Source organism: Gopherus evgoodei, chromosome 8 (assembly GCF_007399415.2).
Source record: "Gopherus evgoodei ecotype Sinaloan lineage chromosome 8, rGopEvg1_v1.p, whole genome shotgun sequence".
NCBI classification, from domain to species: domain Eukaryota; kingdom Metazoa; phylum Chordata; order Testudines; family Testudinidae; genus Gopherus; species Gopherus evgoodei.
Genome location: NC_044329.1, coordinates 38012720 through 38037826, shown reverse-complemented (window position 1 = coordinate 38037826; position 25107 = coordinate 38012720). Strand labels below are relative to the sequence as shown.

General features: G+C 47.3%; 2 protein-coding genes across 3 annotated transcripts in view; one reads left to right on the top strand and one right to left on the bottom strand.

The window, feature by feature from the left end:
- ZMAT2 (zinc finger matrin-type 2) overlaps positions 1-10373 on the bottom strand; it is a 29331-nt gene extending 18958 nt beyond the window's left edge. Inside the window, exon 1 of the mRNA XM_030572910.1 lies at positions 10090-10373. Coding sequence (XP_030428770.1) covers positions 10090-10107 — 18 coding nt within the window. The 5' untranslated portion in view covers positions 10108-10373. The remainder of the gene's footprint in view (positions 1-10089) is intronic.
- Positions 10374-10511: 138 nt separating this feature from the next.
- Positions 10512-21991, top strand: LOC115656336 (histidine--tRNA ligase, cytoplasmic-like). 2 transcript variants are annotated; one of them, XM_030572907.1, is made up of 13 exons: positions 10512-10906; positions 12075-12164; positions 13138-13257; positions 13643-13738; positions 14769-14894; positions 16254-16361; positions 16614-16712; positions 17377-17470; positions 17864-17991; positions 18074-18316; positions 19248-19364; positions 20017-20163; positions 20925-21991. In XM_030572907.1, exons 1-13 carry the CDS (start codon positions 10796-10798, stop codon positions 20979-20981), a joined length of 1536 nt encoding a protein of 511 aa, XP_030428767.1. In that variant the 5' UTR covers positions 10512-10795; the 3' UTR covers positions 20982-21991. The 2 variants fall into 2 exon arrangements, with proteins under 2 accessions (XP_030428767.1, XP_030428765.1); XM_030572905.1 differs by having other exon boundaries at positions 10513-10906; positions 17861-17991.
- Positions 21992-25107: the final 3116 nt, after the last annotated feature.

The window sequence follows — 25107 nt, the reverse complement described above, 5'->3', positions numbered from 1 at the left end:
TCAAATGGATTGTTTGATTATTGCTCCATTATCTTTCTGGGTACTAAAGTTCAGCTGACTAGTCTGTAATTCTCTGAGTTGTCTTTATTCCCCGTTTTTTTAAGATTTGCCTTCTTCCAGTCCTCCGGAATCTTTCCCATCTTTCATGAGTTTTTTTAAGATAACTGCTAATGGTTCAGACATCTCATCAGTTAGCTCGTTGAGTATTCTAACAGGAGTTCTCAGGACAAATTTTTTGGTGGCCTCAGAATATGGCCACCAACTCTTGCTGGTGGCCGCACTCACACTTTTTCCATAAAATACTTAATTAGCTTTAGGAAAACCAAATAAATATGAACAAATTACAATAATTTGGATGTGTATAAATTTATTGCTAGCTAGTAAGTCTGTTGTGAAAAGTGATATTAACAAACATACAAGTATCACTTTTCACAGCAGTCTTACTCAGTCCTGGCAAGCTTGGGGACAAATTAAGCCCTGGGGAGGCAGTGGGGGCCAGGAGAGATGGGGGTTGGGAGAGGTAATGGGGGGCTGGAACTTGAAACCCTGCTGCAACAGCCTGAAGCCTCGCAGCTGGAAGATGAGGCCCAGGGATGGAGCCCGAACTCGTGTGGTCACAGCCTGCGGCAGCCCGGCATTGCGCAGCCAGGGCCACTCCAGGGCTGAAGCCCAAAGCCTGAGCCCCACCACTCCTGGGAATGCGGGAAATTCACTGGCTGCCTGGTCCTTCAGCATTGTGCCCCAGGTGACTGCAGAGGGGGCAGGACCCAATCCCTGCTGGTAGCGCCAGCAACCAACATCAAGGCAGTGCATCCAGGAGCAACAGGGAGGGGGAGCCCCCCACCCACCCATCACAGCCCTTGGTGGCCGCATCTGAGAAATGCTGTTCTAGGATGTAGTTCATCAGGCCCTGCCACTTGAAGACATCTAACTTACCTAAGTAATTTTTAACTTGTTCTTTCCCTATTTTGGCCTCAGATCCTACCTCATTTTCACTGGCATTCACTGTGTTAGGCATCCAATCATGACTAACCTTTTTGGTGAAAAAACAAAAAAAAATTTAGCACTTCTGCTATTTCCACATTTTCTGTTATTGTCTTTCCCCCCTCCTCACTGAGTAACAGGCCTAACCTGTCCTTGATCTTCCTCTTGCTTCTAATGTATTTGCAGACTGTTTTCTTGTTACTCTTTATGTCTTTAGCTAGTTTAATCTCATTTTGTGCCTTGGCCTTTCTAATTTTGTCCCTACATCAATGTTCCCTCTAATTTTTTCCACACGTGTGGAATAAATTTTGTTATGTGCACCAAGGTAATGTGTGGATGTGCGCTACCAGTAGAAACAAAAAACCTAGATATAACATATTTTTTAAAAGTTACAAATAGGGATAATCACTCCAGCAGGACTACTCAAAAGAATTAAATTTAAGAGAGAAATAAAAATTATGAAATGCATAGACCAGTCAAAAAACTAAATAACACATTTTGAAAGAATAAAATTACAGAGAATATATGTGCATTGCAGGAAGTACCAAGAAGTAACAATAACAACAGAGTTGGGAGATGTGTGAGACAGATTGAGAGAGAGCTGCTGGGGAAGTTTCTGAGAGAAACCCTCCTTTCCCCACTCTGCACAGCCAGCAGAAGGGTCCTGGGAGCAGCAGCAGGAGCAATGTGGCTGCAAAGCCGCAGGGGGGAGGGGCACCTAAACACACACTGCTGGCTGGATGTGCACGGCTCCGCTAATCAACTGCATGGCACTTGAATCTCTCTCAGGCAGCCGCCCAACCGCACAGCTTACAGGGAACACAGCACATGTTTGTGGAGTTTGTTTAGATTCATTCTTTGCAATTTGACCTTTTTTTTGGTAGGACTCTTTTTTGAGTTTCAGATCATTGAAGATTTCCTGGTCAAGAAAGCATGCTCTCTTGCCATACTTCCTATCTTTCCTGCGCAGTGGGATAGTTTTCTCTTGTGCCCTTAATGTTGTCTCTGAAAAACTACCAACTCTCTCAAACTGTTTTTCCCCTTGGACTTGCTTCCCATGGAATCTTACCTACCAGTTTCCTGAGTTTGCTAAAGTCTGCCTTCTTGAAATCCATGGAAACTTTTTAAGCACACCATAATAGAGGCTCAACTTAAATGTACACCCCAATTTTAAAAACATAGTAAGAGAACCAAAAAAGAGCCACCACGGTTAAACAACAAAGTAAAAGAAGCAGCGAGAGGCAAAGAGGCATCCCTTAAAACAGATGTGGGGAAACTACGGCCTGCAGGACCATCCTGCCCAGCCCCTGAGCTCCTGGCCGGGGAGGCTAGTCCCCAGCCCCTCCCCCGCTGTCCCCTCTTCCCCACCACTGCCGTGCAGGCCGCACTCTGGCCAGCCACTCCCGCTGGGCAGCATGGGGAGCGCAGCTGGGTCTGGCCGGGTGTCGTGGCTGCAAGCTCCTGCTGCTGGTAAGGGGATGGGGGGTCCTGAGAGGCAGTCAGGGAGGAGGGGGCAGTTGGATGGGGCAGAGCTTCTGGGGGAGCGGTAAGGGGATGGGGAACAGGGAGGGTTGGAAGTGGGAGTCCCGCGGGGGCCTGTCAGGGGGCAGGGATGTGGATAGGGGTCAGAAGGGCAGTCAGGGGACGAGGAGCGGATGGCGGTTGGATAGGGGGTGGGAGTCCCTGGTGGGCTGTATGGGGGCGGGGGTGTGGATAGGGGTCGGGGCAGTCAGGGGACGGGAGGTTGGATGGGGGCAGTCAGGGGACAAGGAGCGGGGGGTTGGATGGGTTGGGGATTCTGAGGGGGGGCAGTCAGGGGGCAGGAAGTGGGAGGGGGTGGAGGCCAGGCTGTTTGGGGAGGCACCGCCTTCCCTACCCGGCCCTCCATACAGTTGTGCAACCCTGATGTGGCCCTCAGGCCAAAAGGTTTGCCCACCCCTGCTTTAAAAAATGGAAGATAAAGCCGAATGAGAAAAATACAAAAGAGCATAAACTCTGGCAAATGATGTGTAAAAATATAATTAGAAAGACCAAAAAAGAACAGATAGCCAAAGACTGCAAAAATAATAGCAACATTTTTTTTTAATACATCAGAAGCAGAAAGCCTACTAAACAAACAGTGAATCCACTGGATGATCAGATGCTAAAGGAGCACTCAAAGATGATAAGGCCATTGCGGAGAAACTAAATTAATTCTTTGCATCAGTCTTCACTGTTGAGGATGTGAGGGAGATTCCCAAACCTGAGCCATTCTTTTTGGGTGACAGATCTGCAGAACTGTCCCAAATTGAGGTGTCATTAGAGGAGGTTTTGGAACAAATTGATAAATTAAACAGTAATAAATCTCCAGGACCTGATGGTATTCACCCAAAGAGTGAAATTGCAGGACTACTAACGTCATCTGTAATCTATCATTTAAATCAGCTTCTGTACCAAATGACTGGAGGATAGCTAATGTGACACCAATTTTTCAAAAGGGCTCCAGAGGTGACCCTGGCAACTACAGGCCAGTAAGCCTCACTTCAGTGCCGGGCAAATTGACTGAAAGAAAGATTCTCAGACACACAGATAAATATTATTTGTTGGGAAATAGTCAACATGGTTTTTGTAAAGGGAAAACCAATCTACTAGAATTCTTTGAGGGGGTCAACAAGAATGCAGACAAAGGAGATTCAGTGGATATACTGTATTTAGATTTTCAGGAAGCCTTTGACAAGGTCCCTCACCAAAGTCTCTTAAGCAAAATAAGCTGTCATGGGATAAGAGGGAAGGTTCTCTCATGGATCAGTAACTGGTTAAAAGATAGGAAACAAAGAGTAGGAATAAATGGTCAGTTTTCAGAATGGAAAAAGGTAAATAGTGGTATCCCCCAGGGATCTGTACTGGGCCCAGTCCTATTCAACATATTCATAAATGATCTGTAAAAAGGGGTAAACAGTGAGGTGGCAAAATGTGCAGATGATACAAAACTACTCAAGATAGTTAAGTCCCACGTAGACTGCGAAGAGCTACAAAAGGATCTCACAAAACTGGGTGAGTGGACAACAAAATGGCAGATGAAATTTAAAGTTGATAAATGCAAAGTAATGCGCACTGGAAAACATAATCCTAACTATATGTAACTACATACACACAATGAAGAGAACTAAATTATCTGTTACCACTCAAGAAAAAGATCTTGCAGTCATTGTGAATAGTTCTCTGAAATGATCCACTCAAAGTCCAGAAGCAATCAAAAAAAGCGAACTGAATGTTGGGAATCATCAAGAGAGGGGAAGATAAGAAGACAGAAAATATCATATTGCCTCTATATAAATTCATGGTACACTCACACCTTGAATACTGCGTGGAGATGTGGTTGCCCCATCTTAAAAAAATATATATTGGAACTGGAAAAGATTCAGAAAAGGGCAACAAAAATTATTAGGAATATAGAATGACTTCCGTATGAGGAGAGATTAACAAGACTGGGACTTTTCAGCTTGGAAAAGAGACGACTAAGATGGGGATATGATAGAGATCTATAAAATCCTGAGTGGTATAGAGAAAGTAAATAAGGAAGTGTTATTTCCTCCTTCTCATAATACAAGAACAGGGGATCACTAAATGAAATTAATAGGTAGCAGGTTTAAAACAAACACAAGAAAGTATTTTTTCACACAACGCACTATCAACCTGCCACTACTATAAGAGGGTTCAAAAGGGAGCTAGATAGAGTCATGGAGGATAGGTCCATCAATGGCTATTAGCCAGAATGGGCAGGAATGGTGTCCCTAGTCTCTCTTTGCCAGAAGCTGGGCCTGGGTGACAGGAGATAGATCACTTGATGATAACCTGTTCTGTTCATTCCCTCCGGGGCATCTGCCATTGGCCACTGTCAGAGGACAGGATACTGAGCTTGATGGACCTTTGGTCTGACCTTGTATGGCTGTTCTTATAATCTTTATTCTGTTGTCCTCCTTCTGCTCACTTTCACTATGGCCCAGCCTATTATTGAATAAGGTTGGGAGTAAAGTGGAAAGAGGAAGAGTTGCAAATCAGGGTAAGAGTGGAGACAGTTGAAGTTGAGATGGTGAACAGATGAGCCGAGTGTACATGAGGTTTTAAAATCATCTATGCTTATTTCTTGTTTTTTTTACAATTTGTATTGGTAGGCGATGCAATCTTAACTCACAGTTCACTGTATTTTGGTGGGAAACAAGCAGAATTATAGTCAAGAGTGAGACAATTTCATTTTAAGTAGCATATTAAAATTAATGGGCTATTATATTTGCCAACATAGGATTTTCTAATCAGTAAGTATTCCAGCTCATGTATCTACTCTCTGTGTGCGCAGTTATATATTCCATTTGCTCCAAAAGATGAGTTTCTTTACCAGACCCAACACCCAGATGGCTATAAAGTTAGGAACACTGACTAAGAAAGAGGTTCGTAAACGCTTAGACACTTCATTTTGTAGAAAAACATACCCCCACAACTTCAACAGATGATTAGGATCAAATATATATTGTTCTCTAAGTTTATTTTGCATGCATGCTTTTAATTTCACATCGATAAAAAGAAAAAAATATCTGTAAATAGTGGTTTCTCTGCTCGCAACTGGGAAATAAAAAAAAAAAACACTATATACCTTCAATACATGACACTTTTCCCTTACTTAGCCAAATGAAGACTCTAGTCATGAATAATAAAAAAATAAAAACAAACATCTGAAACTATAGCAACTCAAAATTGCCCCCTCCTGGCAATCCTTAAAATGGAATGAACCACCAGTGATAGGAATAAAAATGTCTTGGAAATAGGTAGAAAACTTTTCTCATTTATTTCCAGAGCTTCTTAAGCATTTTAAACATGTCACACCTAAGATTATTATTAGCCTCCACATGTAAGAAAAAAGGGAAATTCACAAAGTGCAAAAGAATGTTTTGGGGTATTTTCCAGACTCCAGATTCTCCCACATAAAAGCAGTATTATCACAAATCAAAACTGGTTGAAGCCTGAAGAGAAGGCAATTTCATTGCTGCTTCACTCTCTTTTTATACTAAAAGGTGTGTAGTCTTTTGAAGATACTTTACCAGTGTCCTCAGGCCAGACACAGTGAAATGAATTAGATTCAACTTCTGATCTATCTGTAAAAAGGGCTTACCTAGTGATTCTAAAGGAACTTTTTCAGATTGATCAAACAGGGGATGGAGGTTGCTGCAAGCCTCTAAATCTTTATATTAACAACTGCTTATAGATTACAGATGATATTTCCCCTGTAGATGACATCTGCTAAGGACTGCAAAGTACCCGAGGCCCCATGTTAATTGTAGTACATAGAGAAGTTGAATGGCTGTGAATGTGGCATAGCAAGACAGAGACAAAGCTGAAAACAAAACCGAAGAGTCCTGATTCTAGTCCTGCTCTAACGAATGAACACATCAGCCTACAACTAGGGGGAACAGAATTCAGGGCCTGACTGTCTCCTGCGCTAACTATTAGACCATTCTGCCGCTTGAATATTCCATTTGTCTTGCTCATTTTTCACTATGTGACTCAAAGCAATAGAAAGCTTTGCCAAGGAAGCAGGAAAAAAAAAATATATATATAAAGTCCCAGTGGTGCTAATAGCTGACTCTTTGGCATTACCCCTGCTTGTTAAAACAACAGTCTTGATCTCCAGTTAACAAGTGGTTTTAACGAATGCCATCAACCTTATCCATGTGACCCCAATGCTCCTTTCATTCAGTTTCAACATGAAGCCCTGATGGGTTTTTATGCAGTCAGAATGGCCTCCTCACAACCACATAGCATGGATTCAGCAACTTAGGCCTAGTCTACACTGGCAATACTGAAGCGCTGCCACAGCAGTGCTTTAATGTGGTTCACGTGGTCACGGCAGAGCTAAGAAAAAAAAACAAAAGAACACCAAAAACAAACAAACAAAAAAACCTACCTTCACGAGGGGCGTAGCTCCCAGGGATGGTGCACCGTCTACACTGGCACTTTACAGCACTGAAACTTGCTGCACTCAGGGAGTGTTTTTTCACCCACCCAAGTGAGAAAGTTGCAGCACTGTAAATTGCCAGTGTAGACAGGCTCTTAAACTGAGTGTTAGGATAAGTGAACTGGCAGCACTTTGAGGCACCAGGAAGAATATGGTTTAGGGGAATGAGGCTTCTCCACTTAGCAGATGGGTAATGAACAACAAAGATCTTTACTGTATACACGGTAACACAAAAGCCAGTCTGGAAGCTGTCACTTTTTTCACAGATCAGAGAACAGAGGGACTAAAAGGAAAAAAAAGAGGCCACAGAAAGACAGGGCTAGAACAAGGGAAGACAGCAGTAACGCATGAGAGTTGGAAATCCTATCCCCAAATGCTGAGATAGAGAGACTCATGTCCCCCAAAAGCCCCTCAAGTAGCTCAGAATCTAAGAGATCTCCCTGAATTTGCAGGGAAAGGTTCTCCAGCACTGAGGGGTTTTAGGAGGGCATGCATCTCTATCTCTGGGCTTGGGGATAAGATAGTCAAATCTCCAAGCGTCTTTGCTGATGTTTAGCGAAAATAAAGCCTCTTCTACAGGGGAAAATAAAGATATTTGCCCAAGTGCATTTTTGTGGGGGAACTCCACCTCCTTCTACTTGTGGCTTAGAAGAGCAGGGTTTTGAGTGGAGAAGAGAACACTCTCTCCTCTCAGGTCAGGTTTTTGTTTCATTTTGTTTTTGAGAGGAGGGGGAAGAGTGGTGAATTCTTCCTAGGAATCTTTTTGTAGGTTCAAGCAGGAAGAAGTTACCCCAAATCTGTCTCTCTCCCCCTCAGCACTACCACTTTCTACATAGACAATAACCTGTTATGTGTCTGCTACAGCAATTCTCAATACCCACACTCCCACTAAACAACTGATAAAACCTACACTCATGCACATGAATGATCTAAGCATGCCGTCATCCACATACATCTGCCGAAGAATTTACACTTACTAGAAACATATCTGATAGTCTAGTGGTTAGGATTTGGCACACTCACAGCCATGGTCAGAGAGAGAAACTTGTTGTTAGTCCTGCTTTAAGCAGGGGGTTGGACTAGATGACCTCCTGAGGTCTCTTCCAACCTTAATCTTCTATGATCTCAACATATTAACATAAAAGGTCAAATCGATAAAATAAGAGTTACGATCTTTCAGGGCCTCATTCTTCCTGATTCAGCTAATCTTGTTATCTCCAGACTGATTCTGGCCTGCATATTTATACCTGCCTCTGGAAATTTCTACTAGATGTGGGTATTCACCTGACGAAGTGGGTATTCACCCACGAAAGCTCATGCTCCAATACATCTGTTAGTCTATAAGGTGCCACAGGACTCTTTGCTGATCTTCCAGGAAAAAAGTCACAAAATGCAAAAGAAGTTTTTATAACAAAACAGCACTTTAAGACATCTTAAATTAAATATACTTAAGCTGGATCATAAGTGGTTGAGGGGATTTCAAACTAGTTATAAAAGAATTAGAAAAACCTCTGCAGGACCTACTATGTCACAAAGAAACCACTAGATAGATACAATCACCTCCCATTCTACTACTGATTAAGGGAGCAAGTCTGTGCCCCATCTTTGCCAGAAAAGTATACATAATGGCACAAGCCCTAAGGCTATGTCTAAGACTAGCATTTTACTTGATAAAACCTTTGTCTGTCAGGAATGTGAAAAAACACTCGACAGACATAAGTTTCACCAACAAAAACCACCAATGTAGATAGCGCTATGTTGGCAGGAGACACTCTCCCCCACCATTTGTGGGAGCTGGCTTAATTAAGCGGTCAGAAGCGCTGTCTCCTGTCGGCATAGCACGGCTACATGTGAGACCTTACAGTGACTACAGTCTGTAGTGATGACAAAGCCTACACAGAAACCTTCCAACTACAGTCCTGCAAACAAAATTCTACATGTACAGCATAATAGAAGTCACAGAACAAAAGTAAGATGAACCCCACCCTTGATAGCACTTTTGGCTCCATCTCAGATCAAGCAGCAACAATCCTACTACAAAGCAATGAAGGAGCAAAATCTAAATCTGAATATGCTTATGAATGGATTAACAGCAGTCCCAGATCTCCCAATATTAACCTCCAACCAATGAAGGAAACTTCTCCCAGAATAAATGAAATGAATAGCGATCAGGACACTACATCAAAACCCAGAACTCTCATTAATGCAGTGGTTCTCAACCAGGGTACACATACCCCTGGTGGTACACAGAGATCTTCCAGGGGGTACCATCAACTCATCGAGATATTTGCCTAGTTTTACAACAGGCTACATAAAAAGCACTAGCAAATTCAGTACAAACTAAAATTTCATACAGACAATGGCTTGTTTATTCTGCTCTATCTACTATACACTGAAATGTAAGTACAAATTTATAATCCAATTGATTCATTTTATAACTATACGGTAAAAATGTGAAAGTCAACTATGTTTCAGTAACAGTGTACTGTGACACTTTCGTACTTTTATGTACAATTTTATAAGCAAGTAACTTAAGTGAGGTGAAACTTGGGGATACACAAGATAAATCAGACTCCTAAAAAGGGTACAGTCGTCTGGAAAGGTTGAGAGCCACTGAATTAATATATCGGGAAAAATTATATCAAAATCCAGACACTATAACGCAACGGCTCCCTGCACAGAACTACCACACTAACCTCCCTGCCGCGAAATGGGAAGAGCTAAAGCCGGCTCCCACCAAATACGAATCCTGTCCATAAGCCAGCGGCGGACGCTGGGAGACACAACGCACAGCGCGACCGCAGAGGGGAACAACCCTCCAGCCAGCGAAGAGACTGAGCCAGAGGGAGCGCCTGGCCCGGATCCGAAGCACGGAGGGTGAGAACCTGCCTCAAGTGACCGGCCCCGAGCCCAGACTGCCCCGAGCCCACGGGGAGGGGAGCGAGCAAGAGCCAGTCCTCGAGCCAGGACCCGGGAGCATCCCGCCGAGCGTCTCTGGCCCCCCGAGGGGGGGGGTCTTTACTCGGGCTGGGGGCACAGCTCCGCGCTCGGGGCCTGGGAGAGGAGGAGGGGAAACAGCCTTGGGCTTCCCCTCGCGCCCCCCTCTTAACACCTACCCCGCTGCCCGACGCCATGTTGAACGTGAAGTGAATAAGGAACCAGAAAGCGCCGTACTCCGGCAGCAAGAGTCGTAACGTGAGCCAGTCCTCCCGAGTACCATAGAGCGGCGGCCGCGGTAGCTAGAGCGTAACGTCGTTCTCTGAGATGAGACCGAGCGTGGCGGCCGGAAGCGGATGTTCAGGGTTGTGTAGGCCAGGGTTGCGGTTGAGTATCAGTAACTTTTGAGCTTCTTTTTGTGCCTCTCTGGGAAGTCTCCTGAGACTCCATGGTTTCAGATAGTCTTCCCCGGTGACCCGGAACAGCTCTTTCCGATTGGCCCCAGGACGCTCTAGTTCTGCGGAAACGCATTATAGGTCCTGAGACTCTATGGTTAGAGAAGGTGAACTTTCTATCCTTAACCACCCTCTACTCTATGGCTACAGTGAGGCTGAGTCCCCCAGGCAGGGTGCCAGTGTAGAAGGGTCCCTGGCCCCAGCGCTGCTCTTGCCTACCCCGCGGGCTCCCAGTCAGCTTGTGGCCCTGCGGAGCTCGCTGGGGCCGGGGTGCTGAGGTGCCGACCCCGACCCCAGCCCCGCACACGTGTCTCGCCCCCGCTCCCGGCTGCGTAGCCTCGGGTCTCCCCGCACCCAGCGCAAGGCCGAGGCGAGTTCCAGCCGGGAGCCTTCGGACAGCGGCTTGCGGGATCCGGCTACCTCCTGAGCCATGAACTGGCTGCGCCCCCTCGCTGCGGGGGCCTACCGGGTGCCCTTCTGGGCCCAGCACCGGGCACCGTCCTGCCCCCTGCGAGCCTTTGCTGCCCACCCCGAAAACCAGGTGAGGCCCGCTCCGGGTGGCGGGCCCTTCTCCAGCCCCGAGGGACCGTCCGCTTCCAGCGGACAAGGCTTTGGCTTTCAGACGGGCTCTGATTCCCGGGAGGGGATCGGAGCCTAAGCCATCCAGAGCCCCCGAAGCTGTAGAGAAGCAGTGAGCTGCATGGGGCTGGCACCTGGATCCTAACCCAGGTTCTGATACTGATGCTGTGTGGCTCTGGGTAGCTAGTCTCTCTCGGTATCACTCCTGTTCCCATCTTTATTGATGGCGAACGCATCTCCCGGGGTGTCGTTTGTGTTAATGAGGTAATTAATGTGTCTAGCTGACTTTCAAGGTGTTCAGTGTTATGTGAGTATTAAGTGTTATTACCAGGGTGTGCCCTGAGTACAGAACAGTGGCCAGGACCCAGGCAGTGTGTGCACCACTGAAAATCAGTTCGCGTGCCTCAGATTGCCTACACCTGCTCTATCTTGATCTCGACTAAAGGACTGGGTTAGATGAAGGCAGCAGATCCCAGGCAAGTTGTCAGTGCAGCCCTCTGGTGGGCAAAGTTTGGAGTCCACCTGTTGCAGGCTCCCTGCAGATTGTCCACTAGTTCTGGCAGGGATTATTCTGGCTGGCTAGAAAGTGATGATAATTCAGATTTGGGAGCCTTCTAATTTATCTGAAAAGCCAAAACAACTAACTATATTTTCTACTCTGTAGTGAGTGGCTCCCAGATTCCTGTGCACTCTAATGGGCTGCTAAGAATTCATTGGCTGTCTTGCTAACGTTTAAAATGTCAAATGCAAGGAAAAGCAAGGATTTGAATTACAGTGAAGCTGTTATTTGCATTGTTGTAGCTGTGTCGGTTTCAGAATATTAGAGAGACAAGGTGGGTGAGATAATATCTTTTATTGGACCAACTTCAGTTGTTGGAGGGTACAAGCATTCAAGTTACAGAGCGCTTTTCTTCAGGTCTGGGGAAGGAAATCAGATTGGGAACTGATAAGGGGGAAGAGCTTCATTCTCAAAACCCCAAAGATAACTTACATCTCCTTATAGTGGAGCTGTTTAGTAACTAAGGAAACCTTCTGCTGGCCTTGTAGGTCCACCAGTTGAATTGACATCTGACAGACACTCAGGGGTCAGTGTCCTACTCCATTTATCAAAGCCTTTTCTCTGTCCCCAGGTGGCAGAGGGTGTGGTAAAGGTCCAGCAGCCAAAGGCACAGCTGGGAACTGATGAGGGGAAAAAGAACTTCATTCTGAAAACCCCCAAGGTAACTTCCCACCTCCTTCAGGCACATGGGTCTCTCATGGGTTGCTTCTTCTCCTGGTTACCCCACCCCATCTCTACTGGCATATGGCTTAGGTGTTCTCACCACTGAAACAAACTGCCCTTTTCCTGCTCTTTATGGTAGGGTGCACAGTTTTTCCTCAGCTGCAGCCTCTCAAGCATAGGCGCTGACTTCATGGGTGCTCCGGGGCTGGAGCACCCATGGGGAAAAATTGGCTCCCTGCCCTGCCCCCCATCTCAGCTCACCTCCACCTCCACACCTGGGCGCACTGCTTGCCTGCTTTTCCCCCATAGCCCCCAGTGCTTGCGCCGCGAAACAGCTGATTCGCGCTGCAGGTGCTGGGAGGAGGGGGAATGCAGCACACTCAAGGAAGAGGCGGGGCCAGGGTGGGTATTCGTGGAAAGGGTCCAATAGAGGCAGGGAGGGGACAGAGTTGGGGCACGAACTTCAGGGAAGGGGTTGGAATGGGGGCAGGGCAGGGGTGGGCAAAGGGTGGAGTCGGAGCAGAGGCGGGGCACAAGCACTCACCAGCACAGAGGAAAGTTGGCACCTATGCTCTTGAGCCTAAGCCTCTTTCTCCTTTTCCCATTCTGTTCCCTCTTCCCAACTGACTCTTATGCCTAAGGGCATATCTAAATGAGGAATTAGTGCATGACAAATGGGGGCATAAGTCTACAGTGCTCCAGCATGCCACATGCTAACTGTTCATGTGGACCCTGTGCACTAAAAGTTTCCTAGTGTTTCAAGCAGCAGTAGGTCCAATGAATCATCAACTTCCATTATTCTAGGCCTAGCTGACCCTTGTTATAGCGCCAAACTTTTGGGCTCAGAGCTTTGAGCAGCGCAGGAGCTGGGAACAGTTTAGATATTGGCTGGTTTTCCTGTTGCAGGGTGGTGGGTATAATTCTTCACTTTTAAGATTTCTCATGCACTTCCCTTTGGTTTGGGCTCTCAGGGTACCAGGGACTACAGCCCCAAGCAAACAGCTATCCGGGAGAAAGTCTTCAACACCATCATCAGCTGCTTCAAGCGCCATGGGGCTGAGGTCATTGACACCCCTGTGTTTGAGCTGAAGGTGAGGGTAGGGGCTGCGATGTGACATCTGGGAGGGGGAAGTTTTGCTGCTGGAGGCGCTGATCCCTGAGTCAGATGTGATCCATAGGTTTGTGGCTTTATGCCCCTTGCAATTACTGGGTGCAATTTAAGTGGCAGTAGCTGCTTTTATTGTGACCTGAAGGGCAGATGCCCTAAGAACTCAGCTGTGAATAGCTCCTGTGGCAAGTGAGCTTCTGTGGTAAAGATGGAGAGGGTTAGATCATCTGACTGGGGTTAGATCCAACTGATCACCTCTAAAATCAGGCTCAACGATTCTCCCTGCTCTTTCTAGGGGCTTCTTGCTCCTGCTTTCTGCTTCTGGAGCTTGTCCTCTCTTGCCTGACAGTTGTCTTGCTTTTCTGTAGGAAACTCTGATGGGGAAGTATGGGGAGGACTCAAAGCTCATCTATGACCTGAAAGACCAGGGGGGAGAGTTGCTGTCTCTTCGCTACGACCTGACTGTATCCTGCCAGAGTCCCGGACCTTGGGAAGCACCACTTCATCCACGGGTTGCTGGTGTTTCTTAGGCAAGAGTGCATGGGGTGGAGGTGAGGACATGCTGGAGAGTCTGTCATCTCCTCCTAGCTGGGGAGGAACATGCATGCTAATTCCACTTTGTATACATTCATCCCATTCCTCCACAGTGTTTTCAAGCCTACCTGTAACTGCCTCCATGCCATTGCCTATGGACACCTCTGTCTCGACTCATCTGCATCCAAACTTCCATCCCTCCCACCTAGACTACTGTAGCTCCAGCTCCAGGATCAGCTCAAGTCCCAGCCTTTCCAACTCCAGCACATGGAGAATTACTACTCACGACTAGACACCCAGAATGGTGACTACATCACCTCATCCTCAAAACTAGCTCCCGGGTTACTTCAGGGTCTGTACATAGAAACCATCCATGGGCTTGCTCCAGTGTACTCCCTGAACATTGAACCTTCTCTCTCTCTACTCCTTCCCCATCTGCCTGCGCTCATCTGGGCTAGCCTTCTTTCTGACTCTTCACACAATCTCCCTATTCTCAATGAAAGAGCCGCTGCTTTTGTTACTTGCCAAATGGGTCATCCATCCAGGACCCTGGTGCTTTACTGACTGCAGCTCTGTCCAAATTTCACCTGAAAGCATCTTTGCTCCCTTACCTCTGGCTTTTAATCTGTCACTGTATTATATATGTAATCCCAGTTTGTATCATAGCAGCAAAGGACTGCAACATCTGTTCAAACGACGCACCAATGAGGCTGTTTGTTCTGGCTGTTAACATGGTGTGATTACTAGGAAGATGTGCTCATAGGGACTGAGATTTTACTGTCCATTAGGACAGGTGGCCACAGTTTGCAGGTGACCTTCAGCATAGGCTTTGCTGTGGGGTTGTGTTGTACTGGCCCAGCAGCTGTCTGTAGAGTGATAATCGGGCTGAATGACTGGCCCTGGACTCTCCAGGCCACAGGAGATTCCCTCTAGGTTCCATCCTTAACCCTTTGTGCTCAGGTGCCCTTTGCTCGTTATTTGGCAATGAACAAAATCACCAACATTAAGCGCTACCACATTGCCAAAGTTTACAGACGTGATAATCCAGCCATGACGAGGGGCCGCTACAGGGAGTTCTACCAGTGTGTGAGTACCGGCAGCCTGAGTGCTCTCCATGCTGCGGGGAGCTGTGTGTCTGGGCCAAGGGTTTCCTGTGTGGGGTTTGGGGTTCTGGCTCCCCACAAAGCATGGGGAACAGGACAGGGAGGAAGAGGGCTCCATGTGCGTCTGGGGCCTATTGTGCTGACAAGAAGGGTGCCTCACAGATATAATGCAGTGAAACCCTTTTTACTGTTATATAACATCAAACAGTTAAGTGTGGTCCAAGGTTTTGTGACTTCCATTGTAACCACCATTACAAGTCTTTTAAACCTTTTATTAAAAATACAGGAAATGAAGGAAAAACAGTTAATGCATTTGAAATGCAAAGTATTAAGTCAGGCTTAACAATATCCCTTATTCCCTTTAGCTGTAGAATCTGAAAAGGGGAATCTCCTAACTAAAAGTCTGTCAGAAGAAATGAAATATGTTACTTACTGTCCTTTTGGGGGAAAAGAGAAAAAGTTAGTTAAGATGGGCTGGAACTGTGGTTATTGAAGTCCACTCCTGTTTCTTTAAGAGAAAAGAAGACAAACACCCAGAATTGCAAAGGTAGAAAATGCTTCTTCTGTCCTGGGTGCTGATTCTCATTTGCAACCTCACTGCTGGTGAAAATCAGACTCAGCACACTCAAGAGTCCTGGCAAACTTGTACCAGCATTGGGCTGTTGAAGGCATTGCTTTTAGCTTGCTTCTCTGGTCACAGGCTCAAAGCAGTGTTGCAAAAGATGGTGTTGTCTTGGGAGGCTAAGTCAGACTCTTTAGACAGAAAAAGGAAAGGGAGAGGAGAGAGAAATAAGGTGAAGAAAGAAAATGACACGAGGGAGGTGACAGCATGAATGCAAATCTCACATTCCGAGTGGAGACAGCGATGTCAGCAGTTCCCTCTCTCTGGCCCAGTCTGATCAAGCCTTGTCTCAGCATCAGGTTTATGAAGACCCAGTCGTGTCCTGGTGGATCCCAGGAGATGGTGGGGGTAGCAACCATGACGGTGCAGCTCACACCTTCCAATCCACATGTCCCGTCCCATCCCCCTCTTTACCAGGAGCTTTGCAGTTCCCTTAGCACAGTGGTTTAACTTAAAACAGTCCAGTTTATCTTAGTCTGGTTGCCTCCAACTTCTGCTAACTTACAGAAAGCCATTGTTTATGAAACAGGCTGAATTGGACTTCTGTTACCTGGGAGAGCTTAGAGTACAGGTCTCTTCACAACAAGCCTGGGCTCCCCTTGGGGTACAGGGAATGGGGTGCAGCATAGGGAACTGTGTGTCTGGGGACCTTGATTGCTGCTGGGGTGTCCCAGCTGGATTACACTGCCTGGATTCTCACTGCCTCTTCCTGTACCCCAGGATTTTGACATCGCTGGCCACTTTGACCCTATGATTCCTGATGCTGAATGTCTGAAGATTGTGCATGAGATCCTGAGCATGTTGCAGCTCGGAGACTTCCTCATTAAGGTAAAACCATAGACCATTGGTTTAATAAAGTTATAAGTCTGCCCAGGCAAGAATGTGCCTGACCTCCCACCCATCCTCCACTCTAGTGTGCTCTGCATACGAGAGAGCCTCTGAAGGAAGAGATGGGGGGATTTTGACTATAGCTGCTTCATAGACCGCTGGAGTGATATAGAAACCAAGTGGAAGTGATTCAATCTTACTGGGAGGCTCTGTTGGGATCTGATTTAGAGTGACTCTGCTTCCCACCCCCAGGTCAACGACCGGCGCATTTTGAATGGAGTGTTTGCGGTATGTGGCATTCCAGACAGCCTGTTCCATAGCACTTGTTCTACCGTGGACAAACTGAACAAGGTACTGCTCTGCAGATTTCCCAGCCTTGGCTGGCAGACATTGACTGCTGTCTAGCACTACCCTAGCCCTCAGCTGTGTGTGCTGTGGTGGGAGGACTGTGATCCAGCTCCAAATGTGTAGGATGGAAACACCCACCTGAAGCAGGACTTTCAGAGCTGACATTCTCCATGGCTCTCCCAAGTGCCAAGAAGTTTGGATTCTGTCCTTGGGCAAGTTGCATCCACTCTCTGTGCCTGTGCTTTCCCATCTGTAAAATGGGGATAAGACTTCCTGCCTCTCCAGGGGTTTGGAGGGATTAGGGCTCAGATCCTCAAAAGGTCTGCTAACTTCCGGTGAAATAAGTAGCCCCCTAACTCTCAAATACCTTTTGAGGGTCTGGTCCTAACTCATTAATAAACAGCTTTGAGAGTTTAGAATGAAGGCACTAAATGAGAGTGAAATCTATTGTTAATTCTTCTGGGAAGGTTAGAAATGGGAGATCTCTAACTGGATTAGCCACCAGGCAATGGTCTCCCCTTTCCTGCAGTTTCCTCAGGGTGTGTTCTGAACCCATGGGGTAGCATTGGTGTGGAGGGGGAAGCTGGGGAAGGGATTTTTGCATTCCCAGGAGCAGTAGATTCAGCCAGGGAAGCTGTGATTAGTGTTCTCATCTCCTCCACCCCAGGCAACATGGGAGGATGTGAAGAATGAGATGGTTGGAGAGAAAGGTCTCTCGCCAGAGACTGCGGATCGCATAGGGGAATATGTTCGAATGCCTGGTAAGTTCTGTGGAGCTGTGAGTCTTGGTTCCCTGTCCAGGCTCACCCAGGCCAGTCGAGAGTCCATGTGGGTCCCTTCACCTTCCCAGCAGCTATTCCAACTTCCTTGGTCTCTGCATGGGGGGGAGAGGGAGAGGAGGAAAGCGTGTGTGTCAGTCAGTCAGTCAGGGTTCCCCAGATGTTTAGCTGACTTGCCCAGGCCAAACTGACTTGCAGCCTGGGTGTCCCAGGTGGGATGCATGGTCAGTATCCCCTGGGAAGGAAGTAGAGATGCACAAGGCTGAAGGAGTGAGCAGGTACATGTGACCCAGGCTGGAGGGAGTGAGTCCATAGGAGCTTGGCCACATCATGTCGCCCTCCCTGCTATATTTCAGGTGTGTCTCATTTCAGCAGGTGGGCTGGGTCTGATTGAGCAGCTGCTCCAGGACCCTAAGTTGTCCCAGAACAAGCTGGCCCGGGAGGGGCTGGGAGACATGAAGCTGCTGTTTGAGTACCTGACCCTGTTTGGCATCGCAGATAAGGTGAGTGGTGGAGGGATACTGACCCAGGCCTGACTGGATCATTTGTTGTGCCTGGTAATGGGATTCCCCTCCTGTCCTGCAGATCTCCTTCAACCTCAGCTTGGCGCGGGGTCTGGATTATTACACTGGGGTGATCTACGAGGCCGTCCTACTGCAGCCTCAGAACGCCCACAGGGAGGAGCCAGTCAACATGGGCAGCGTGGCTGGAGGCGGCCGCTATGACGGGCTGGTGGGGATGTTTGACCCCAAGGGGCGGAAGGTGCCCTGTGTGGGAGTCAGCATCGGAATCGAGCGGATCTTCTCCATCATGGAGCAGGAGGTGGAGGTGAGTGCCACTCAGAAGTACAGAGAATGGCCCACGGCTGTGGGAAAGAGCCAGGGGGTGCAGGTAAGGTGGCCACTTTCTGTAGGATATCTGACACATTTGTTGCAGAAATTGGAAGATCTGTAGCAGTAAAAGAAAGGATGGGCTTGTGGCTGAATGAAATGCGGGAGATCTGACTCCTCTGCTACAGGTTTCCTGGGCTTATCACTTGAATTAGAATTTTCACTACAGTAGTGCCGGGACGTAGGAGGTAGAGTTCTATTCTGGGCTCTCTCATTCCTTAGCTGAAGCTTGGACCAAGCTGCTTTTTCGGTCAATTTCCCTGTCTGTAAATCGGCATCCTCATTTTGGCCTTAATCTCCCTATGCCTTGGTTTTCCATCTGTAAAATACTTGTCTCCCAGGGCGTTATGAAGATAATTAACTTAATGGTTGTGAGCTTCATACTACTATGATAGATGGTGGAAAAACCCATGAGGAAATTAGTAATTCTCTATTTAGTTTAGGGTTGGAGTGATGTGTGGTAAATAAGACGGAGGCAACTCATTGTCTGGTGAACCTCAAAAAAATTATTGAACAGCTGCCTCATCTCCAGAGCAGGTCTAGTGTATGCTCAGAATGAGGCAGGGATCCTGTGGAAAACATAGTACATAATGAAATCCAGAGTCAAGATGCATGTGCCCAAGGCAGATAAATTAAGGTTGCACAAACTTGACTTTGCAAAATTACATTGTTTGAGCACAGTTTGGTGGGTTTGTGGTGTTTTTCATGTAATCTCCCTGTATAGCCTGTGTTAGGAAAATGGTGGCATTCTCCAGTAATATGTGCAAGGAGTGGGTGAGGAGCAACCGTCAGGTGCCTTGGAGCATGTGTCTTTACGAGCAATAGGCTGTTTCCATATGTTTCATTCACAACTCTATTCCTGCTCCCAGGCTTCTAAGGAGAAGATTCGGACGACTGAGACGCAGGTGCTGGTGGCAACCCCCCAGAAGAACTTCCTTGATGTGAGACTGAAACTCATCTCTGAGCTGTGGGATTCTGGGATCAAGGTAAGACTGGGCAATTGGACTGGCCTAGTTGTGCTTCTCAAAGCCAGCCTTTAGGATGGGGGGAGAGAGAGAGTCTTCGGGGAGAAGTGGGACAGCAAGACCAGACTCACCAGACTCTTTGTTGTTTGGCTCTGACGGATAAATGCAGCTACTGGTACTGAGCCTGTTGCAACTGTCTGTCCCAGGAGACTCTGTGCGAATGTCTAGAGCTGTGAGGAGAATGGTACTTCTCTGTTTCATGGAGGCATTTGGAATTTCCAATTTGGAACAAAATTTCAAAACCTCTGAAAACAGAACCCAAAAAAAATCACAATTTTGATCATTTCCAGATGAAATTCCACCCAGCAGGTTGAAGGGGAACTATCAGCTTGCTAGGTAAGCTGCAAAAGAACTGGTAGCCCACAAGGCAGGCCAGCTGGTAGGAAAACCAGCCTAGCAGATGGGTTTCAAAATTTGCCTTGGTTCCACTGGAGCTTAGTCAAAATCAAACCATCTCCACAAAATGTTTAGATTTTAGCTAATCTGTATTCTCCATGAGAAAACCATCGACAAATTTCCAGCCAGTCCTAGCAATGAGTTTGAACTGGGTAGGGTTTGTCACTTTCTATTCTGTGTAAGCTCTTGAACACAACCACATTGCCTCCCCTTCTAGGCAGAGATGCTGTATAAGAAGAACCCCAAGCTGCTGAACCAGCTGCAGTATTGTGAAGACACAGGAATCCCTCTCGCAGCCATCATAGGAGAGCAGGAGCTGAAGGATGGAGTCGTCAAACTACGAGTCGTAGCTAGCAGGGAAGAGGTGAGGATGTCCTTGGATATTGGGGGTGGGCTAGGGCAGTGGTCCCTAACCTTTTCGTCTGGCGGGCGCCAGATGAAGGACCATAGCAGCGGTCAAGCATCTGCCAAAATGCCGCTGAATTTTGGCGGCAGTTTGGTGGCGACGCCTCTTGATGACGCTGCTTGTCGGTGGCAAGCAGCAGCATCCAGAGGTGTCACCACTGAAATGCCACCAAATTTCAGCATTTCGGCAGATGCTCAACCGCCGGCCAGGATGCGGGTGCATTTAGATGCCTGGCACCGCGTTGGGGACCCCTGGGCTAGGTGGTCTGAAGGCTGCCTCCAAAACCCAATGAAAGGTTCTAGACAACACTCTTCCTGGCTATTAGGGCCTCTTTGGGAGCTCTTGCTTGCATCGCAGATCACTAGAGTTAACCCAGCTCTGGTACAGATTGAATCCTCTTTACAAACTGGTCTAAGTCCACAACGAACCTTCCTCAGAGTTACAGATCACTAAAGCTCTCTGCTGAGCAGTCGAATCCTGTCCCTCAGGGATCTGGAACATCAGTCCTTCCACAAATGTCTCCTTGCTGGTCAGAGGATGCATTTTTATGGGGTGGTGCTTCCAGCGGGAGTTCATGGAGAGGAGGGTTTGAGGGATGGCAGAAGACAGGTCTGGGTGGCTGCAAGGGGTAAGGGCATCCTGATATCATTGGGTGCTCGGGGCACTTCCCACGAGATAGTTCTATTGCTGTGACCAGTTCCTTCCTGTTTGTTGTGCAGGTCGATATCCCTAGGGAGAAGCTTGCTGAGGAAATCAGAAGAAGGTTGGAGTCCTAGAGCCCTTCTGTGGACAACAGCTTGATTCACTGGACCTATTTCCTGCCATGTTGATTGTTTCTAGCCATGTGGTGCACTGGCATTCCCAGGCCAGTAATATGGCACTGCCAGGCCATGATTCCATGAGGATTTGGGCAGTGCTGATAGGGCTGAAGGCTGGCCACCTCCTGCTGCACTGAGATTAACCTTGCCCTATCAATCTTATGACTTGGTACAACATCTCAGTGTGTAGGGAGCGGACACGTTTTAAAGGCATAGGGCAAATTACCATCGGTTAGCCCTCTCAGGTTAAGTAGCATCAGGAGTGGGTCTGTTTTAATGTGTTGTATTATGGTAGCAAGCTCATTGGTCAAAGCAGAGCTCCTACATTTGCAATAAGGCAGAATCCCTTGCCATGACCTAGGCCTTAGTGCAGAGTTAATTTACTATCTTGAAGGAATTCACACCTGCCAGGTCCTGCACAATGCCCAGATGCCTGTGCAAGTTGACTCAGCAATTTGCTAGGTTAAGGCTTGCTGCGGATGGCCTTGTGAGCATCCTCACATATCCAGAACCTCCATGGAAACTTGTCCTTAGAATCTTATCTGCCCTTCACCTGTGCAAGGCAGCTCTGAATCACTGAAAGGTCAGTCACCATCTGCGGGGCTCCCTTTCTCCATCCCCAGTCATGGAGCTGAACTAGGAAATTTCTCTTTCCCCGCTCTGCGGGATGGGAGTACCACTACTGTCCAGGATACACATGAACTATGCTTCAAGGATGCTCTTCAGTATCCCTACATGTCATTGGGAGATTGGACATGATATTCCCATTTTGTGTCTGAGCTGGGCCGTTGGCCTAGTGCTGCACAGTAGCTACATCCCTCCTCCCAGGAAATGACCCCATTTTAGTGATCTAGTCTCTTCTCCAGTGGTACTGTCTAAAGTGAATGAGGCTGTGGATGAGCTGAGACTTTGGTTTCCATGCAAACGTGGATAAGTGATGTAAATAAAATACTGTGGGTTGCTGAGGATGTTTTGATGGCTGTTTACAGGTCTAGCTGAAGTCAGCAATGTGCTACACCTGAGTTATAGCTACTTTGGTGAGTTCCCAACTGGGATTTTCTTTTTGTTGCTTATAAAGGGTAGCTTCCCCAGCTTGCTAGAGCAGAATAGCTTTTTTTGAAAGCCAAGACTATTTTCAAATGTGTGAAACAGTCAGAGGTGAAAGTAAGCTGGTACAGCATACCGGCAAGAGCCAGTGCGGCAGGCCAGACTGGACCAGCTTCCATGGCAGTGATTTAAAGGGCCTGGAGCTCTGGCTGCTGGGGGGAGCTACAGGCCCTTTAAAGCGCTGCCAGAGCTCTGGCAGCCAGGCTCCCGCAGTGATTTAAAGGGCCTGGGGCTCCCAGCTGCCTCTGCAGCTGGTAGCTCTAGGGTGATTTAAAGGGTTGGAGCCCCAGGGCCTTTCAATCTTGAAAGGCCACGCCTCTTCCGGTTGAGGCCATGCACCCGCTCAGGCCTCTGGTGTTCCAGTAAGTCCTTTAAGTTACTTTCACCCCTGGAAACAGTGAGCAGTAGAGCACAGCAGTCATTGGAATGATGGGCTGTTCCAAGTTCTGGTGTTTTTACAGCCCTTACCTAAGAATCTCCCTACAGGGTCAGACCAGTGGTCTGTCTAGCCCACTGTCCCATCCTGTGACAGTGGCTGGTGCCAGATGCTTCCGAGGGAGTGAGGAGAACAGGACAATTTTTTTTTCAGTGAGCCATCCCATCATCCAGTCCCATCTTCTAGCAGTCAGAGGTCTCCAAGCACTTGTGGAGGAGAGAAAAGCCTATTTAGCACTTTCTCCCTGAGGGGCTTGTCTACCTAGGAAAGTCTTAGCAGCTATACAAGTATCATTTCCATTTTGCCCACCTCTTGTGGACATTATTATTCCACTATAAGAGTGACTTTATCTTAAAACCCTTCCTAAGAGATATAAGGGCACTCTACTGAGATAAAAGTGCCCAGGTCAGTTTTATACTGGTATAACTGTGTAAAATTTCACATCTCTAAATCATAGAAACAAAAAGTTATTCTGTAGACAAGGCCTGTTATGGCTCAGGGCTCCCTGAGGCTCTGTCCTGCCTCTGATCTCTGAGGACACCCCTTCTCAAATCTCAGGGTTTGTGCCTGCATCTCTTAAGGTGGAATCATGTGACTCTCTCAGTCTCAAACTGGGTCAGGGGCACTAGCAGTTCTTACACTGCATGTCCAACTGGGTTTGGATACCTGCAGTTCTTCCTGCTGAGAGCTTACAACCAGGAGCTCATTCAGTGACCCAAAACAGCCTTCTTAAAGCCAAAAGTATTATTTACCCATGTGAACAAAGCATTCAGTGAAAAGGATTAAAGCAACAAAAGTCTACACACCCATTTCATACCTTTTGTCTAACCATCTTTGTGATAAGGACCCTGAGAGGTCTAGTTTTCCCCACACACAGCAGTCTCCAGGGGTGTTGTCCTGTCCTTGCATTCTGCTCAGTGTTTTGACCTGTGAGAGCAAGGCCTGGTAACCGCATTGGAGGTGGGGAGGGGAATCAACCAAAATAAAGGCCCTGTCTACACTACACAATTAAATTGGCCAATGTTAGGTCGACTTACAGCCACCACAGTAATTACTGCAGTTTTTCATGTCCCCACTACCCTCCTTCTGCTAGTGGTGTGTGTCCTTAAATCAGGGGGCAGCGTGGAATGCCTGGCTACCCAATGCTGAAAACCGAGGTGGTCAGCTCTGCACAGAGTGAGAGTCCAGCTCCAAGCAGCCAGGCTCTCAGCACCAAAGTTTCAAAGTTATACACACAAATATGTCTCCTACATATGTAATGTCTAAAATGGTCATGGGGGCAACATCCAAAACCCATAACTAGAGACAACTAGGGGAGGGGTGGAATAAGAAAATACCTCTCTGCTCCACTGAAATTCATTAAATGAGAGGTTTTCTGACAGAAAATGGCAAAAATATTATCAGAAAAAGAAGGCAATGGGCTTTTCTAATCAAGTAAAGAAAACCAAATAATAAAGACAGACAAGGCTTTCCTAATCCATGACTAACGTTAGCTGCTTAGTTGTGTGTTAATTTTTAGCTTTTATGTAGAAAAGTTATATAAAACCTAAGTTTAAAGCACATTTCTACTCTGAAAGCAAAGTGTAAAAATACCATAGTAGGTTTCCTATGGACGCTGATACTACAGTAACAGGGAGAGAGAGGGGCAAAGGACACATATAAGTACTTAGATAAACTTGCTCCACTTACAAATAAGTAAGGCTAAGATTTTGTCATGGATATTTTTAGTAAAAGTCACAGACAGGTCATGGGCAAAAAAGAAAAATTCACAGGAAGCAGTGACCTGTCACTGACTTTTACTGAAAATATACCTGACAAAATGCGGTTCCACAGATCCCCACACTGCCTGAAGTGGAGCATACAGGGGCTAGGAGCCACCAGCAGCAGCTGGGGGCTGTGGGCTACCCCTGCCACCTTCGACTGCCCCTGCCGGCCAGGAGCTGCGAGGTGACCTGGCCTCCCACAGTGGCTGGGAGCAGTGGCTTTCTCCTGCCATAGCCAGGAGCTGCAGGGCTCCCCACTGCTCGAGGCAGCCAAAATCTCGGGGGTTCCTCCACCACCACTGGCAGCTGGAGGTCCCCTGATGCCCACTGTGGCCAGGGCTCAGGGGTTCCCCACTGCCTGCAGCAGCTACAGGGTACCCTGCCCCCCGCAGCGGTTTGGAGCTTCGGGGTCTGCCAGAGGCAACGGTGGGACCCTGCAGCTCCCTGCCCATGCTTGCAGAGGAGGGCCCTGCAGCTCCAGATCTCCAGAGACTGAAGTCACAGAGGTCACTGGAAGTCACGGATTCTGTGACTTCTGCAACTAAATTGTAGCCTTAAAAATAAGCTACCAGCACCAATAACTCTGTAAGCCAGTTGTATCCTTTGGAACCCATGCATCATAACTAAAAGGTGGCAGGGCCAAATCTTGCCTTCCTGGATACCCCAGGAGCCTTGTTGTCTTCAGTGGGATTGCATAGATGTCAATGAGCAAAATGTGGTGGTGTATGTTTGTTTTTTTACCTAGAACTTAATTAACAGTATAGTTGACAATGCACAA

What these genes read in the sequence shown, in the direction of transcription:
- LOC115656336 (XM_030572905.1), top strand. Translation starts at nt 10,796, where the DNA reads ATGAACTGGCTGCGCCCCCTCGCTGCGGGGGCCTACCGGGTGCCCTTC. An exon ending in TCGGAGACTTCCTCATTAAG is followed by an intron (nt 16,362 to 16,613) that starts GTAAAACCATAG and finishes TCCCACCCCCAG; the next exon opens with GTCAACGACCGGCGCATTTT. An exon ending in TCATGGAGCAGGAGGTGGAG is followed by an intron (nt 18,317 to 19,247) that starts GTGAGTGCCACT and finishes TCCTGCTCCCAG; the next exon opens with GCTTCTAAGGAGAAGATTCG.